Source organism: Lepidothrix coronata, unplaced genomic scaffold, assembly GCF_001604755.1.
Source record: "Lepidothrix coronata isolate B3197 unplaced genomic scaffold, Lepidothrix_coronata-1.0 Scaffold160, whole genome shotgun sequence".
NCBI classification, from domain to species: domain Eukaryota; kingdom Metazoa; phylum Chordata; class Aves; order Passeriformes; family Pipridae; genus Lepidothrix; species Lepidothrix coronata.
This window is the reverse complement of record NW_016690340.1, coordinates 2,122,114-2,135,758: the sequence shown is the minus strand read 5'-3', so window position 1 is coordinate 2,135,758 and position 13,645 is coordinate 2,122,114. Positions and strand designations below refer to the sequence as shown.

At 50.4% G+C, this 13,645-nt stretch overlaps 1 protein-coding gene across 14 annotated transcripts in view; it reads left to right on the top strand.

Annotated features, from left to right (window-relative positions):
• EHMT1 (euchromatic histone lysine methyltransferase 1) overlaps positions 1–13,645 on the top strand; it is a 126,305-nt gene that overhangs the window by 94,178 nt on the left and 18,482 nt on the right. For all 14 annotated transcript variants that reach the window (XM_017829202.1, XM_017829211.1, XM_017829209.1 and 11 more), the window contains 7 exons: positions 1,440–1,666; positions 3,287–3,451; positions 4,519–4,601; positions 6,203–6,309; positions 8,192–8,314; positions 10,562–10,663; positions 11,540–11,644. In XM_017829202.1, coding sequence (XP_017684691.1) covers positions 1,440–1,666; positions 3,287–3,451; positions 4,519–4,601; positions 6,203–6,309; positions 8,192–8,314; positions 10,562–10,663; positions 11,540–11,644 — 912 coding nt within the window. The remainder of the gene's footprint in view (positions 1–1,439; positions 1,667–3,286; positions 3,452–4,518; positions 4,602–6,202; positions 6,310–8,191; positions 8,315–10,561; positions 10,664–11,539; positions 11,645–13,645) is intronic.

Here is a 13,645-nt window from a genome sequence, read left to right as displayed (position 1 = left end):
AGCTTGGTTTGGAAAAGAATCTGTGAGCCCTCTGTGTCCCCCTCCCTGGTTTAGGTGGGGAACCTGAGTGATGGCACTGGACCAAGGCAGTGTTTGAGGTCTCAATTAGGTTAGATTAGATATTAGGAAGATAGATTAAATATTAGGGAACAACCTTCCCTGTGAGGGTGGGGAGGCCCTGGCACAGGTTGCCCAGAGAAGCTGTGGCTGCCCCATCCCTGGAAGTGTCCAAGGCCAGGTTGGACAGGGCTTGGAGCAACCTGGGCTAGTGGAAGGTGTCCCTCCCCATGGCAGGGGGGTTGGAATGGGATGATGTTTAAGGTCCCTTCCAACTCAAACCAGTCTGTGTTTCTATGATCTCCTGCTGCTTCTTCCACCTCTGACACCGAGGCTTCTAATGGCCTTGGTCTGGTCCTTCAGTGGTCAGTGTCCTTGTTTCCCTGTTGGTAAAGCTGAAAAGCACCAATTGAGGCCTCACAGGGTGATGATGAGCCTTAATTGTCTGATGCTGGTGTTTTTCAGGATGACTCAAGGGAAGATGCTGCAGTAGTGTCAAGCATTATTGTAGCAAATGGAGCCATCCTGGGTTTTCCTGCTGAGTCAAAGATCATTGAAAAGATGAAATCCTTAAAACCCTTAAAGGCATTTTGCAAAGCTGAAATAGAGTTAATTAGGTTGCTTGGGAGGACTGTGAGTTCAGGAGAAGAATGGGTTTAACCGGCCTTTCCTTGCACACTTGTACATCTCTCAGTGCCTTGTTCTGGCCCCCAGAGGTGAACCCGGGAGTGTCTGTGCCATCCATCACTAACCCAGAGCCCAGCAGGGCTTCAGGTAGCACTGATACCTCAGGGCAGGGAATTCTGGGGTCCCTGCAGGTCAGTTGGAAGGACATTGTTGGAAAGGGAAAATAATTTGAAGAGAAGTTGCCCAGTTTGTTGCATGAGCAGTCAGTCACCTTATTGGGGTTAAACAGCAGATGGGGCTCGTCCAGGCAGAGAAGCTGCATAATTTAGGTTACACTGGGGTCAAGGACCGATTTAATGAGATTCCTGTAGATCCTTTTGTGTGCAGCTTTGTTGGGTGGTTTTAATGCTGGCTCAGCACACAGGTCTGAAGTTTCCTTTTGCAGTTTTTGGGGGCGTCCTTACAGTGCACTGGCACTTCTAGAAACAGAAGCGACAACTTCAAGCGTTTGAGGAAAGAGCTGGAAATTGGGACTTCTCGGTTCTCTTTCCCGATTCCAAAACCTTGCTTTGCAGTCCCTGACCGAGTGAGTTTTTTCCCTCTTCACCTTGGTTTTGTTCTCTTCTCAAGAAGTGGCAGTGCTTGCTTACTGTACTGGACGTTTTCAGGGGCAGGAGTGGTGGTGAGTGGAGCATGTGGCAGGGCTGAGGGCTGCACTGGGCGAGGTGTGAACCCCTTCTCTGTGGTTCTTGCAGGGCACTTTCATGGAGTGTCAGCCGGAGAGCAGCATCTCCCACCGCTTCCACAAGAGCTGTGCCTCCCAGGTCAACGACACGAGCTACTGCCCACACTGTGGGGAAGAGGCCTCCAAGGCCAAGGAGGTGACAATAGCAAAGGCTGACACGACCTCCACGGTGTCCCTGACCTACGAGCAGCAGAAACCGGCGGCTGTGGAGGGAAGGGCCGACACCACGACGGGGAGGTGAGCTGGGGCATCTCAAACCTCGTGCCAGACCAGGCTTTCCATTTGAGTTCTTCTGCTCCTCCTGATGAGCAGAGGGCTTCCTGGTCCTGCTCTCACAAAATGTGCTGGTTTAAAGGTAAACCAGCAGGGGAAATGAACTCAACTCAAAAGTCAGAATAACAATTTAGTGAAATAATACAATAAGTACGATTATACAGACAAACAATTGGTCTTAACCCACAAAACCCAAATGTATAACCCAGCACCCTGGGGCATGAACAGAGTGGTGTTCGTTGGGTCCCCTGAGTCCAAAGGAAAAGGAGAGGGGAAAACCTGTTGGTGAGAGTGCTGGTGCAGTCTGGTTGAAAAGTGGAGGTTGCAGTCCAGTCGAGAGCGGTGATCTGCAGTTTGGTTGAGTGGTGATCTGCAGTCTTCCTCTGGATCCCACAAGTGGTTCCAAAAGTTCCAAGACTCCAAGATTATATATCCTCCAGTTCAGGCAGGAATGCTCAGTATTTCCCCCAGGGCGGGGAGTTCCACAAAAGAGGGAGGCACCTCCTATCTCACAGGCCTCTTAACACCTAGTTTGTAGCCTGAGGAGTCAGGGCTGCTCTGGGCAGAAGGTGTAAATAGTCTATTGATACCAGTTTCTGGGCAATGGCATGGAAGGCTGTAGAATACACAGTTTTGGGTTACACCCATCCAGTGATGAACTGGGCCCAGCTGTTCTAACTAGGACACAAGCCAAGCTCAGCTGCAGGGTTAGGGATAGGGTCAGGGTTAGGGTCAGGGATAGGGATAGGGTCAGAGATAGGATCAGGGTTAGGATTAGAGTTAGGGATAGGGTGAGGGTTAGGGATAGGGTTAGGGTTAGGAATAGGGTTAGGGTTAGGGATAGGGATAGGGATAGCATCAGGGTTAGGGTCAGGGTTAGGGATAGGGTTTGGGTTAGGGATAGGGTTAGGATCAGGGTTAGGGTTAGGGATAGGGTTAGGGTCAGGGTTAGGGTTAGGGATAGGGTTAGGGTTAGAGTGTGTTTTGTGTTGCTCACTGTGTTGGAGAAGATCACACCAACCACAGGGTGAGCTGGGGCAGAGGCACCAGAGATGGGGGTGTTCAGGATTTAAACTTTCCTTCCTCTTATGGGATAATTTCATTCTTAAGGAGTGGAATAGTAGTGGAACTAGTTGATGTTGCCAGGTGTGCTCAGTGACAGGGACGTTCCTGCAGCACCTGGCTGTAGCTCTGTAGCTCCTGACTCACACAAGTGTAAAGAGTGGGGGAAAACAAAGAGGAAAACACAAATCAAGCCAACCTTGTGTTGAACAGTGCTCTGACTTCCCATCCCATCTGGTCTTGTTCAGGTGGCTTTTTTGACTTGCCCCATGTTCCTGGTTTTCCTGTAGAACAGAGTCCATCAAAATGCAATCACTGGGCAGTGCAGTTCCTTTTTGGGCAAGTTCTTACTGAAAAGGCTGTAAAATATATTGGTTTGTGTCTGGATTCCAGTTACACTTAGCTAAAGTGTAGTATTTAAAGTATTTAAAATGCATTTGCTTTCCTTCTTTGGCATGAGATCCACACTGTAGTGTATTTTTAATGGTTGTGCTTTGGCTGTCTCTCATTTTACCTCTCCAGTGGCACTGGGACACGGTTGTCAGAGGAAGACAAGCCAGAAAGTTCAGCTGCTGAGGGGTTTGACGTGGCTGGGTCTTCGGTTTTTGCTAAGCCTACTACTAGCCTGACCCAGGGACCAGTTAAAGAAACTCTGGAAAGTGCCCTGATTGCCCTGGACTCTGAAAAGTAAGAAAAAACCCCACTGGGTCTCTCCAGTTCCCAAGAAAGTTGCTTAACTAGAGAAAATGGGATTTAGCTTCTCTGGACTTTGGTCCCACTCCGAGCTTCTTTTGTTCACTCATTTGTCACCCCCAACAGATTTGGGAGAACTGTTACAGCTCCAAAGGTCTTATTGATTTCTGTGGAGGATTTAGTTTTTCCTTGGCATCTGTAACTGCTGGAAGTTCCTGTTCACAGCAGTGAGACCCAGAATTTGTTGTTGAGTGGCACTGAGCAGATCTGGCCCTCACTGGAACAAGGCTGCTGGGGTCGGAGCTGGAAGTTTTGAGACCTCATTCTGGAGACTTGTTCTTCTGTTTTGCTGGTGCTCTGGAGCTGTATCATGGAATCACAGGCTGGTTTGGGTTGGAAGGACCATAAAGACCATCCAGTCCCACCTCCAGCCATGGGCAGGGACACCTTCCACTAGCCCAGGTTGCTCCAAGCCCTGTCCAACCTGGCCTTGGACACTTCCAGGGATCCAGGGGCAGCCACAGCTTCTCTGGGCAACCTGTGCCAGGGCCTCCCCACCCTCACAGGGAACAATTCCTTCCCAGTATCCCATCTATCCCTGCCCTGTGGCAGTGGGAAGCCATTCTCTGTGTCCAGTCCCTCCATCCCTTGTCCCCAGTCCCTCTCCAGCTCTCCTGGAGCCCCTTTAGGCCCTGGAAGGGGCTCTCAGCTCTCCCTGGATCCTTCTCTTCTCCAGGTGAACACCCCCACTCTCCCAGCCTGTCTCCAGAGCAGAGGGGCTCCAGCCCTTGGAGCATCTCCGTGGCCTCCTCTGGAGTTGCTCCAACAGTTCCATGTCCTCCTGATGTTGTTCCCCAGGGTTGGAGGCAGCTCTGCAGGGGGGTCTCACCTGAGGGGGCAGAGGGGCAGAATCCCCCCTGTCCTGCTGCCCATGCTGTGGGATCAACCCAGGACACCGTAGGACAGACTTTGTCGTGCACATGGGGTGGCAGTGGGGGGGTGACATGCCTGCTGTGCTCCTCACTGAGTGTTAACTCCTCCTCTTTTCCCCCCTCCCACAGACCCAAGAAGTTACGGTTCCACCCGAAGCAGTTGTACTTCTCTGCCAGGCAAGGGGAGCTGCAAAAGGTCCTGCTGATGTTGGGTAGGTGCCTCCTTCCCAGGACAGGGCCTGGCTGGCAGCACTCCCAGCTCCTGCCAGGCAGCTACCAGTGTCCAGTTCCCACGTCACCTTCCCCTCTGCCCCCTGGGAGTGGAGCTGGAGGAGAAATCCACTTCTGCAAGTGCTGTGTCATTGGAAACGGCTTCATCTCTCTCTGAAATGTGCACTGTTCCCAGCTTGTGTCTGTATTTGAGCACTGTTTTATCCAGAGAAGCTGGTTGTGCTCCCAGAATCACCTACATGTGATTTTTCCAGTCCATCACAACTTTTCCTCTCCATGCAATGGGATATTAGATGGATATTTGCATCCAGTGGAGAGGAAAAAAGAGGATAGTCAGCTTAAGCTGAGACCCATCAGCAGGAGAGCAAATAAGAAGAGCCTGCAGTACATGGGGTTGTTTTGGGGGTTCATAGTTGTCTGTCACCAGATGACTTTGAGCTGCTAACTTTGTTTTTACTGACAAATATCCCTGAGGAGTCTCCCCCTTTGAAGGACACAATGTTTCCTCAGGATCATTTCCTTTCCACTCCCTTACTTTGCTGTACATTTTTGGACACTTCCTGTTCTTGTCATTTATCAGTTTCTTCTTTTCCTTTTTTTTTTTTTTTGTGTCTAGCAAGTGTTTGCTCCATTGTTCCTTTCTTCAATAGGACAAAAATGTTATTCATTGATATTTAACTATGGCCTCATCATATGCAACATGTTATCATGCCCAGACATCTTTGTCTGCCTGTCAGCATCATCTCTCAGTCTTTGCACAGCTGTGAGGATCTCTGGCCAGTTCCCAAGCTTGTGTTAGTTGGAGAAGTTCCATCCATGTTGTATCCCTGTGTTTGCAGGGATGCAACAACAATCACTAATATTAATTGCAGTTAATTAGCGGTGAGGCAAAAACTGCAGGTAGCACCAACTCTTTCTTTGCAACTTCTGTTTTTTCTTTCCTTTTTATCCCTGATTAGTGTTGGTTTTGAGATGAATTGAGAGTCTGAGGGACATGGCCTCTGTAGATATTGTAATGGCTTAAAGTTCTTGAGTTCCAGGGTGTTTCTGAAGCTCTTGGTATGAGGGTTCACAGAGTCACAGAATGTGCTGAGTTGGAAGGGACCCACAAGGATCCTTGAGTCCAGCTCCTGGCCCTGCACAGGCCCATCCTCAACAGTCACCCCCTGTGCCCCAGAGTGTTGTCCAAATGCTTCTTGAGCTCTGTCAGCCTTGGTGCTGTGCCCACTGCCCTGGGGAGCCTGGTCAGTGCCAACCACCCTCTAAAGGAAGAACCTTTTGCTGAGATCCAACCTGACCCTGCCCTGACACAGCTCCAGCCATTCCCTGGGTGCTGTCCCTGGTCCCCCCAGAGCAGAGCTCAGGGCCTGCCCCTCCTCTTCCTCTCACAAGGTTGTTGCACCTCAAACGTCCCTGGGACTGCCCTGAGAGCTTCCTGATTTAAATGTACAGTGAGATGTGAGGAGGGCTGAGGATGGGCTGGGAACCCAGCCTTTAAAAGCCTTTTTAGCTGAGATGTGATTCTCCTGTTACACTTTAATCTCTGAATTGTGGTTGAAAATGTCTCTGCTGTGTTTTTCAGTGGACGGAATTGACCCTAATTTTAAAATGGAGCATCAGAGTAAGAGAACCCCTCTCCATGCTGCTGCTGAGTCTGGCCATGTGGACATCTGCCATATGCTGATTCAGGTCTGTCTCCACTTACGTTCTTCTCTACAAACAATTTGCTGTGGTTTTTGGTCTCCTGCCCCACGTGGCTGGAACACACTTGGACTGAAACCTCCCTCCTGTAAAAAATCTCCTCGGTCCCAGGGTCTGCTGAGGTGGAGGTGTGGAGGTCACCACTGGAGCTGTTCTTCCAGGCTGTTCTCCAGGCAAGGAGCTTTGAAGCTTTGGTGCAGGGCACTGGGAAGCAGGTGGGAATCTGTGCCTGGGCACAGCCAGAGCAGTGCACTGCCAGATGTGCCAGTTCAGCCTGCCTGCACTGCCAGATGTGCCAGCCCAGGCTGGCTGCTGTCAGACTGCAGGAGATCTCCAGGCTGCTGCCAGGTTGCTCTTTGTGGTGAGGGCAGTGAGGCTCTGGAGCCTGGAAGCAAATAGATCCTTCTCTTCCCTTCCATCAAAACTTGAATAACTCCAGCAGGATTTTCCTCCACAGTATAAATATCCCACGAGTGGAAAGGAGAGAAGGAAAGATGGAAGTTTGGTTTATGGGCTGAGATTTGGATTCTAATTAAGGGACAATGGTCAAAGCCATAGGGGTGCTGTTGTTGAACCCGCTCCAAAATGATGTAAAGAAGAAAAAGAAGGATTAAAAAAGTTATAGCATTTCTTTTTTGTGCTGGCATAAATGGTCTGGAGTGACTGGAAGTATGTTTTGTTTATCCTGTGGGATTGGGAAACCTTAACAGTCTTTGGAAAAGGGCTGCTGGGATGGTGCATTTCAGCACCTGGAGTCAGAGCTCTTGAGTTCTCTTTGAAGGCAGCTGTGGGCCTGCCTGGCTGCTCTCACTCACTGAAACTACTGCACAGGAAGACAACAGAATGAGTAAAAGGAGCAAAATTTGTGAGATATTAGAAATAGTTTAATTATCAGTAGGGTTGGGTTCTTTCCAGAGGGCTTCATCTTCTTGTCTCTTCCCTGCAGCAGTGCAGGATTTGGCTGGGAATGGCCCCAGCTCATTAAACTTGAAATGCCTCTTCTCTGCTCTGGTTTGAAAGGCTGTAGCTGTGTAAAAGGAGGCAAAACAAAGGAATTCAGTGGGAGGCACCTGGAAGCAACGGGGCCAGCTCCTTGTGCCAGGTGAAGCTGAGTCAGGGTGTTGCTGCTGTGAACAGGTCTGAGGTTCACACACACACAGACACAGACACGTGCATGGCCTGCCAAGAGCTGTGTGTGTCTGAGATCCTTTGGGTTTAAGTATTTGGTGGTTCCTGAGCTCAGCCCAAGAGTTAAAGCAGGCAAGATACAGGACACAGTGTTTTGGGAAAGAGTGAGGTTTTGGTTAAAGGCACCCCATGTTGAGCTGAACATATGCTCAGAGACCTCTGTGGAAATGGTACTGTTGCCTTCTACAGGAAGAGTTGTCCAATGCTCAGGATATTTTTTACAGCTCCTGCTTCTGTTGCAATCAGCAAGTTGTTCCTTACTGCTTGTGACATTGGGAAGAGCAGGTTGTTTCACTCTAAGTGATGCACCAGGGAAAACAAAGCTGCTGGGAAAAGGAGGAAGCTGATTTTTCCAAACTGTGCACAAGCAATATCTAGAGAGTAGGAGTACAAAATCCATTAATACAGGAGTTATTTAATACCAGCTGTTGGTTTCCTTACAGCTCCTGTGGCTGTGGAAAGCAGGAGAGAGGGCAGGCAGTGTGTGCTGCTCTCCAAAGCACGTGTAGTTGCACTGCCTTCTTTCCTGCTTTTGTTGCTTCTTTTTTTTTTTTAAATTTTTTTCCCATGCTTAATATGGCTAAATTTCAGGAACAATCTTGCTGCTGAATGTCTACTCCCACATCCTTCCTCTTCTAACCAGCAATGACTCTAATTATCCTTTGCCTTGGCCTCCCAACAGGCTGGTGCCAACATAGACACCTGCTCCGAGGACCAGAGGACCCCTCTGATGGAAGCAGCAGAAAACAACCACCTGGAAACTGTGAAATACCTGATCAAGGCTGGAGCACTAGTGGATCCTAAGGTAGTTTATTCCTTGCCTTTTTCTCCTGAAGAACCCTCTGTCCAACATGTCCTTCTGGGTAGGTTTGAAGTTTTGGGTGGAGGTGCACAGGCCACAGGGGAATGGGCTGGTTTGTCTTGGGGCAAGGGCTGGGGGTGTCACACTCTCATTTTACTACTGCAGAGTCCTGGCCATGAGCTGGCTGGGGCAAGTGCTGCCACTTGCTCTGTTGGTTTGTGGCACCAAATGTCAGGGGTATTTGATTTCATATGAGGCCACTAAATCTTAGTGTCCCAAATCCATTGCAGTGAATTTGGAGTTTGATTTCAGAGTTTCCTTCTCTATAGAGTCTAACAATGAGGATTTTGGGGTGATATTTTAAAGGGGGCTGGTAATTAGGTGCTTACCAAGCCAGCAAAAAAGACAGAGGAAGCTTTCCTTTCCAAAGGACTGATGTGTGGTTTCTTGCAGTCACGCTGCTGTGGCAAAATTGAACCCCGTCTTCAAACTCTACCCTTTAATTTAAACCAATACAATAAAATGCAGCTGTCTGTTTGCCTTTAGCATGCTCTGGTTGCTTTGCAATCTTGGAAAATATACGGATTTTTTTTTTTTATTCCCATAAATCAGAATCTATTTGGAGCACGGGAACCTTCCCCATGTGAACTTCTTGACACGACCTGGTTTTGTGAAGGAACTGGCAGGATTGCACAAGGCATCAAGTGCTGCCCACCCCAAATGGATCCTTGAGAGCCTGGTCCTGAGCTGGGAAAGGGAAAAGGGCAGGACAGGCACGTGTGGGTTCATGCTGGCCACTGTCCCAAGTGTCTCAGAGCAGTCCCAGCATCTCTCACCTGATTTACTCCTGTGGAAAAGAGGGGAGTTTGTGATTGGAAAGGTAGAGGGGAGGAAAAGAATCCTGAGCTTGCAGAAGCAAATTAGAAGCCTGAGATCACGTCTGAAGTCTAGACTAGTTTATTATGTTAATTAGTTTCTTGCACCAAATTACTCATCTGTTTGAGAGCAGCAACATTGCAGTTTGGAGTCGGCTCCAGCCATTTCCATGAGAAATCCAGCTCTTTCCTGGTGTTTGCAGAGCCCACCCAGCCCTGGCACTGCAGTGGAGGGGGTGCTGAGGGCAGGGCAGGGCTGGGTGGGGGCTTCTCAGACCCCAGAGTGATCCAGTTAACTGTTGATCCAGTAAACAGGAAGTAAAAGCCCCACTCAAAACCTGAAGAAACTGTTAAAATCTGCCTGCTCTCCACGGGGCTGAGGAGCTGCACTTGGCTCTTGCCAATCCAAGGGAAAGCTGTGGCATTATTATGCAGGCACTTCTGGGGGTGTAGAAGCTCCTTCTGCATCCCGAGAAGCTCACATGGTGCAATCCCTGACCTGAGATGTCCCACCCTGCATCACAGAGTCCACTCAGCTCCTTCCCAAAACTCTCACCTCCAGTGTTGCTTCCAGGGGATAAACTAGAAGGAGTCATTTGGTTTTCAGTCTTTCATTTCCTCCTCCTTATTTCCTGCTCTCTGGGCCTTGTTATGTGCTAAGCTCTTGGGACATAAAGGCCTGATAAAAATCAGGCTCCAAGCAGTGAGATCTTTGGTGTGAGTGTGGGAGCATCTCTGTCATGACTCACAGCCTGTCCATCTCCGCCAGACCCTGCATTCCCAGCTCCCAAAGGCATTTTTCCTTTCAACTTTCAGGGTTGTTTTTTGTCTTCTGTCTGGGCAGATGGCTCTGGGCACTCGGTCTCTCCAGAGCCTCCCAGCCCTGTGCAGGTCACCCCTGTGCCCTGCTGCCAGGTGCTGGGGTAAGGCCTTGAGCTGATAAAACACAGCAATAAGTGGAGCATTTCCAGTTGAGACAAGGCTACTTTTCTGATGTAAAGTGCAAAAAACTGTAAGGGATTTCTGCCTTGCTTTGGCTCTCCAGCATGTGGAAGGGAGTGGGAAAGGGTCTGTCTGGGAAGGGGAGCATCACTGCCAGGGTTTGGGGCTGGTACCTTCCCTAAGCTTTGCAAAAGCATCTCTTTGCACTCTCAGCCTCTTCCTCTGCACCTCTGAGGTTTGTGTGAAGCTCCTGAGCTCTGCTGAGTGCTGGCTCTGGCTCCTGCTCTCTTCCCTCCTGGCAGGGGGCTTTTGGAGTCCTCTGTTCCATCTGTGAAGTTCTCCCAGTTTTCCTGAGCATCACTGGTGTCATGCAGAGATGGAAAAAGCTGGGAAGGGATGTCCCTGAGTGTTTGTTCTGTGGTTGTGTGTCCAGGATGCAGAGGGCTCCACGTGTCTGCACTTGGCAGCCAAGAAGGGGCACTACGACGTCGTTCAGTACCTGCTCTCCAACGGGAAGATGGATGTCAACTGCCAGGTGAGGCCTTGCTGGGGGGCAGGAGCTGCTTTTCCCAGGCCAGAGACTCAGCTCTGCACTGTGCTGTCTGGGCAATGGTCACCCAAGTGATGGGGGACACCTCAAAATCATTATAGGGTGACAATTCCGTGGGCCTCTTCCCCTCCACTGACCTCATGGAAACTTTACTTCCAACTGCTTTGGTTTGCAGTTTCTCCTTGACCCTGAATTTGCTGTGGAGCCTGTTGCTCAAGGGTGTCACTGTGCTTTTCCTAGTGGAGGGGAGGTGGTGGGATCATGGACATGCTGTGGGATGGGTCAGGGCTGGCACTTGCCATCATGGAGTTTATGCATTTCCATGGGGTCAGGCAGTGCTGCACTGGGGTTCCCCATTCTGGGGGAAAGGCAGGTCCCTCAGGCTTCTCAGGGAGTTTTTATAAGACCATTGACACGAGCTGGGTGTTTGTTGTACCTTTTGGACAGTCAGCTTTGTGTGAAGCTGCTGAGCTCTGCTCAGTGCTGGCTCTGGCTCCTGTTCTCTCCCCTCCTGGCAGAGGGCTGGGGGCTTTTGGACTCCTCTGCTCTGTATGTGAACTTCTCTGGTGGTCCTGAGCACCACTGCTGTCATGCAGAGCTGGAAAAAGCTGGGAAGGGATGTCCCTGAGTGCTTGTTCTGTGGTTGTGAACCACCTGGAGATCCATTGCCAGCAAGCTGAGCTGGAACAAACTCCACTGGCTGAGCTGTGTTGGTTCCACTCACGGGAGGGACCCTGAGGGACCTGCAGCAGTGTGGACAAAAGGAGTGTGACGAGACAGGGAAGGGTTCTGTGGCTCCCTGGGAAGGCAGCAGGAGCCTGTGGTGCCTGTTGTGTGTCTCACCCTGTCCTCCCTCCCCAGGATGATGGAGGCTGGACACCCATGATCTGGGCCACGGAGTACAAGCACATCGAGCTGGTGAAGCTTCTGCTGGCGAAGGGCTCGGACATCAACATCCGTGACAACGTAAGGATCTGCTGGAACCTGCTCCAGAAATTACCCACGAGCTCTGTTTACACACCAAACACACCCGAGGGGGCAGATCCTGGGCTCGGTGCAGGGAGGTGCAGTGGTGCCCTGACACAGTGAGCAAACAGTGTCTGGGGGGAGAATTTCCCACCGTATTCTGGGAAGAAGTTTGCGAGCTGGCAAGATGTCCTTTAGCTCCAGCTCTTCTGTCACAGCCTGTGAGGATGCTCTGTGGAACTCTCAGGCTGTAGTCAGCTCTGAGCCTTGCTGCTTCTCACCCACCTGGGTCCACCTTGCTGCCACTTGGCTGCTGCACCAAGGCAGATTCCCTGGAGTCCAGACGTGCCAGCTCCACGTTGGTCACAGGCCAGTGAGCACTGGGCATGGTTTAGGGGCACCCTGTGTGTTTTTGAGGGGCATAAGCTCATACTTGTGTTTTCTGGGTGGACTGGGCAGACACTCTGCCAGCAAATATCACCAGCCTGGCTTTTCCAAGGCATCACAGGCACGAAGGCACTGATGTGGACAGAGCATGTGTCAGTGTTCTGGTGTGCTGGAACACTGCAGAGCATGTGCAGTGTTCTCAGTGTGCTGGAGCTGGCTCTTGGCTTGCTCTTCACCTCCATAAATCCTGCTCCAGTGGGGTGTACTCGGTGCTTGACTGCCTGGGAGCTCCTGGGCCCAGTGTGAGGCTGTGCCAGCTGGTTTCCCAGGGATTTCCAAGTAAATAGAGAAGATACAAAGGAGATACTGTCTCCCTTCTCCCCAGGTTTCCTCAGGAGAATCATTGTATCAGCACAGCTCCTCTTTTTTTTTTTTTTTTTTTCTTAATACTCTGTTTGTCTTTTTTTTTTTTTTTCAGTCTCTAAGGGTATTGAAACCCCAGAAGTGCCTTCAAGGCACACTTGGGTGTGAAGTGGGGTGTGAGGAGCTGCTCCAGGCTCTAGCCTGTAGATGAGAGATAGTTTGATTAAAGCAGGGTAACTGGCCTCCCTGCTTCCTGCACAGAGCTGTTCCAGTGAAGTGCCTGCCCTGCCATCAGCTCATGCTCTAACATGTTTCCAGGCACTGTATTTCCTTGTCCACTGCTCCCAGTGCTGTTTTAATCCAAGGGATATGAGTAGATAAGTTTGTATTTCTCTCCCTAAATGCCTCATTTTGTGTCTTGGGTGCTGGCAGGGGAAGCTGTTGGCACGTTTGTCTCAGGGGGCTCAGAAAGGCTCCAGCTGTTCCTGAGGAGTTGCTGTCCCAGTCTGAAGGGCTCAGTTTCCTTGGTAGCTTTAATGTCATGTCTTGCCCCATCCCTGGAAGTGTCCAAGGCCAGGTTGGACGGGACTTGGAGCAACCTGGGGTAGTGGAAGGTGTCCCTGCCCATGGCAGGGAGGTGGAATAAGGTGAGCTTTGAGGTCCCTTCCAATCCAAACCATTCTGTGTTTCTATGATTCTAAGATTTTAATCCCAGCCAGTCACTAAACCCCTCACAGCCACTCATTCACTCCCCCAGCAGCAGGACTGGGGAGAGAATTGGAAGGGGAAAAGGTAGAAAACTCATGAGTTGAGATAAAGACAGTTTAATAGGGAAAGGGAAGAGCAAACCCCCCCCAAGCAAAGCAAAACAGGGAATTCATTCCCTGTTTCCCATGGACAGTAGGTAGGTGTTCATCCATCTCCACAAGAGCAGGACCCTGTCATGTGTAAAGGTGATTGTGAGAAGATAAACCATCACTCAAAATGTCCCACTTCCTTCTTCTTCCCTCATTTTATACACTGAGCAGGATGGCATGTGGTCTGGAATGTCCCTTTGGTCAGTTTGGGTCACCTGTCCTGGCTGTGTTTCCTCCCAGCCTCCCCCAGCCCCCCCAGCCCCCTCCCCAGCGTGGCCATGCCAGGGGCAGAAGAGGCTCTGTGCAGGTGCTGCTCAGCAAGGACAAAACTATCACCACAGTATCACCCCTGTGCTCAGCACAGATCCCAAACACAGCCCCATTCCAGCCACTG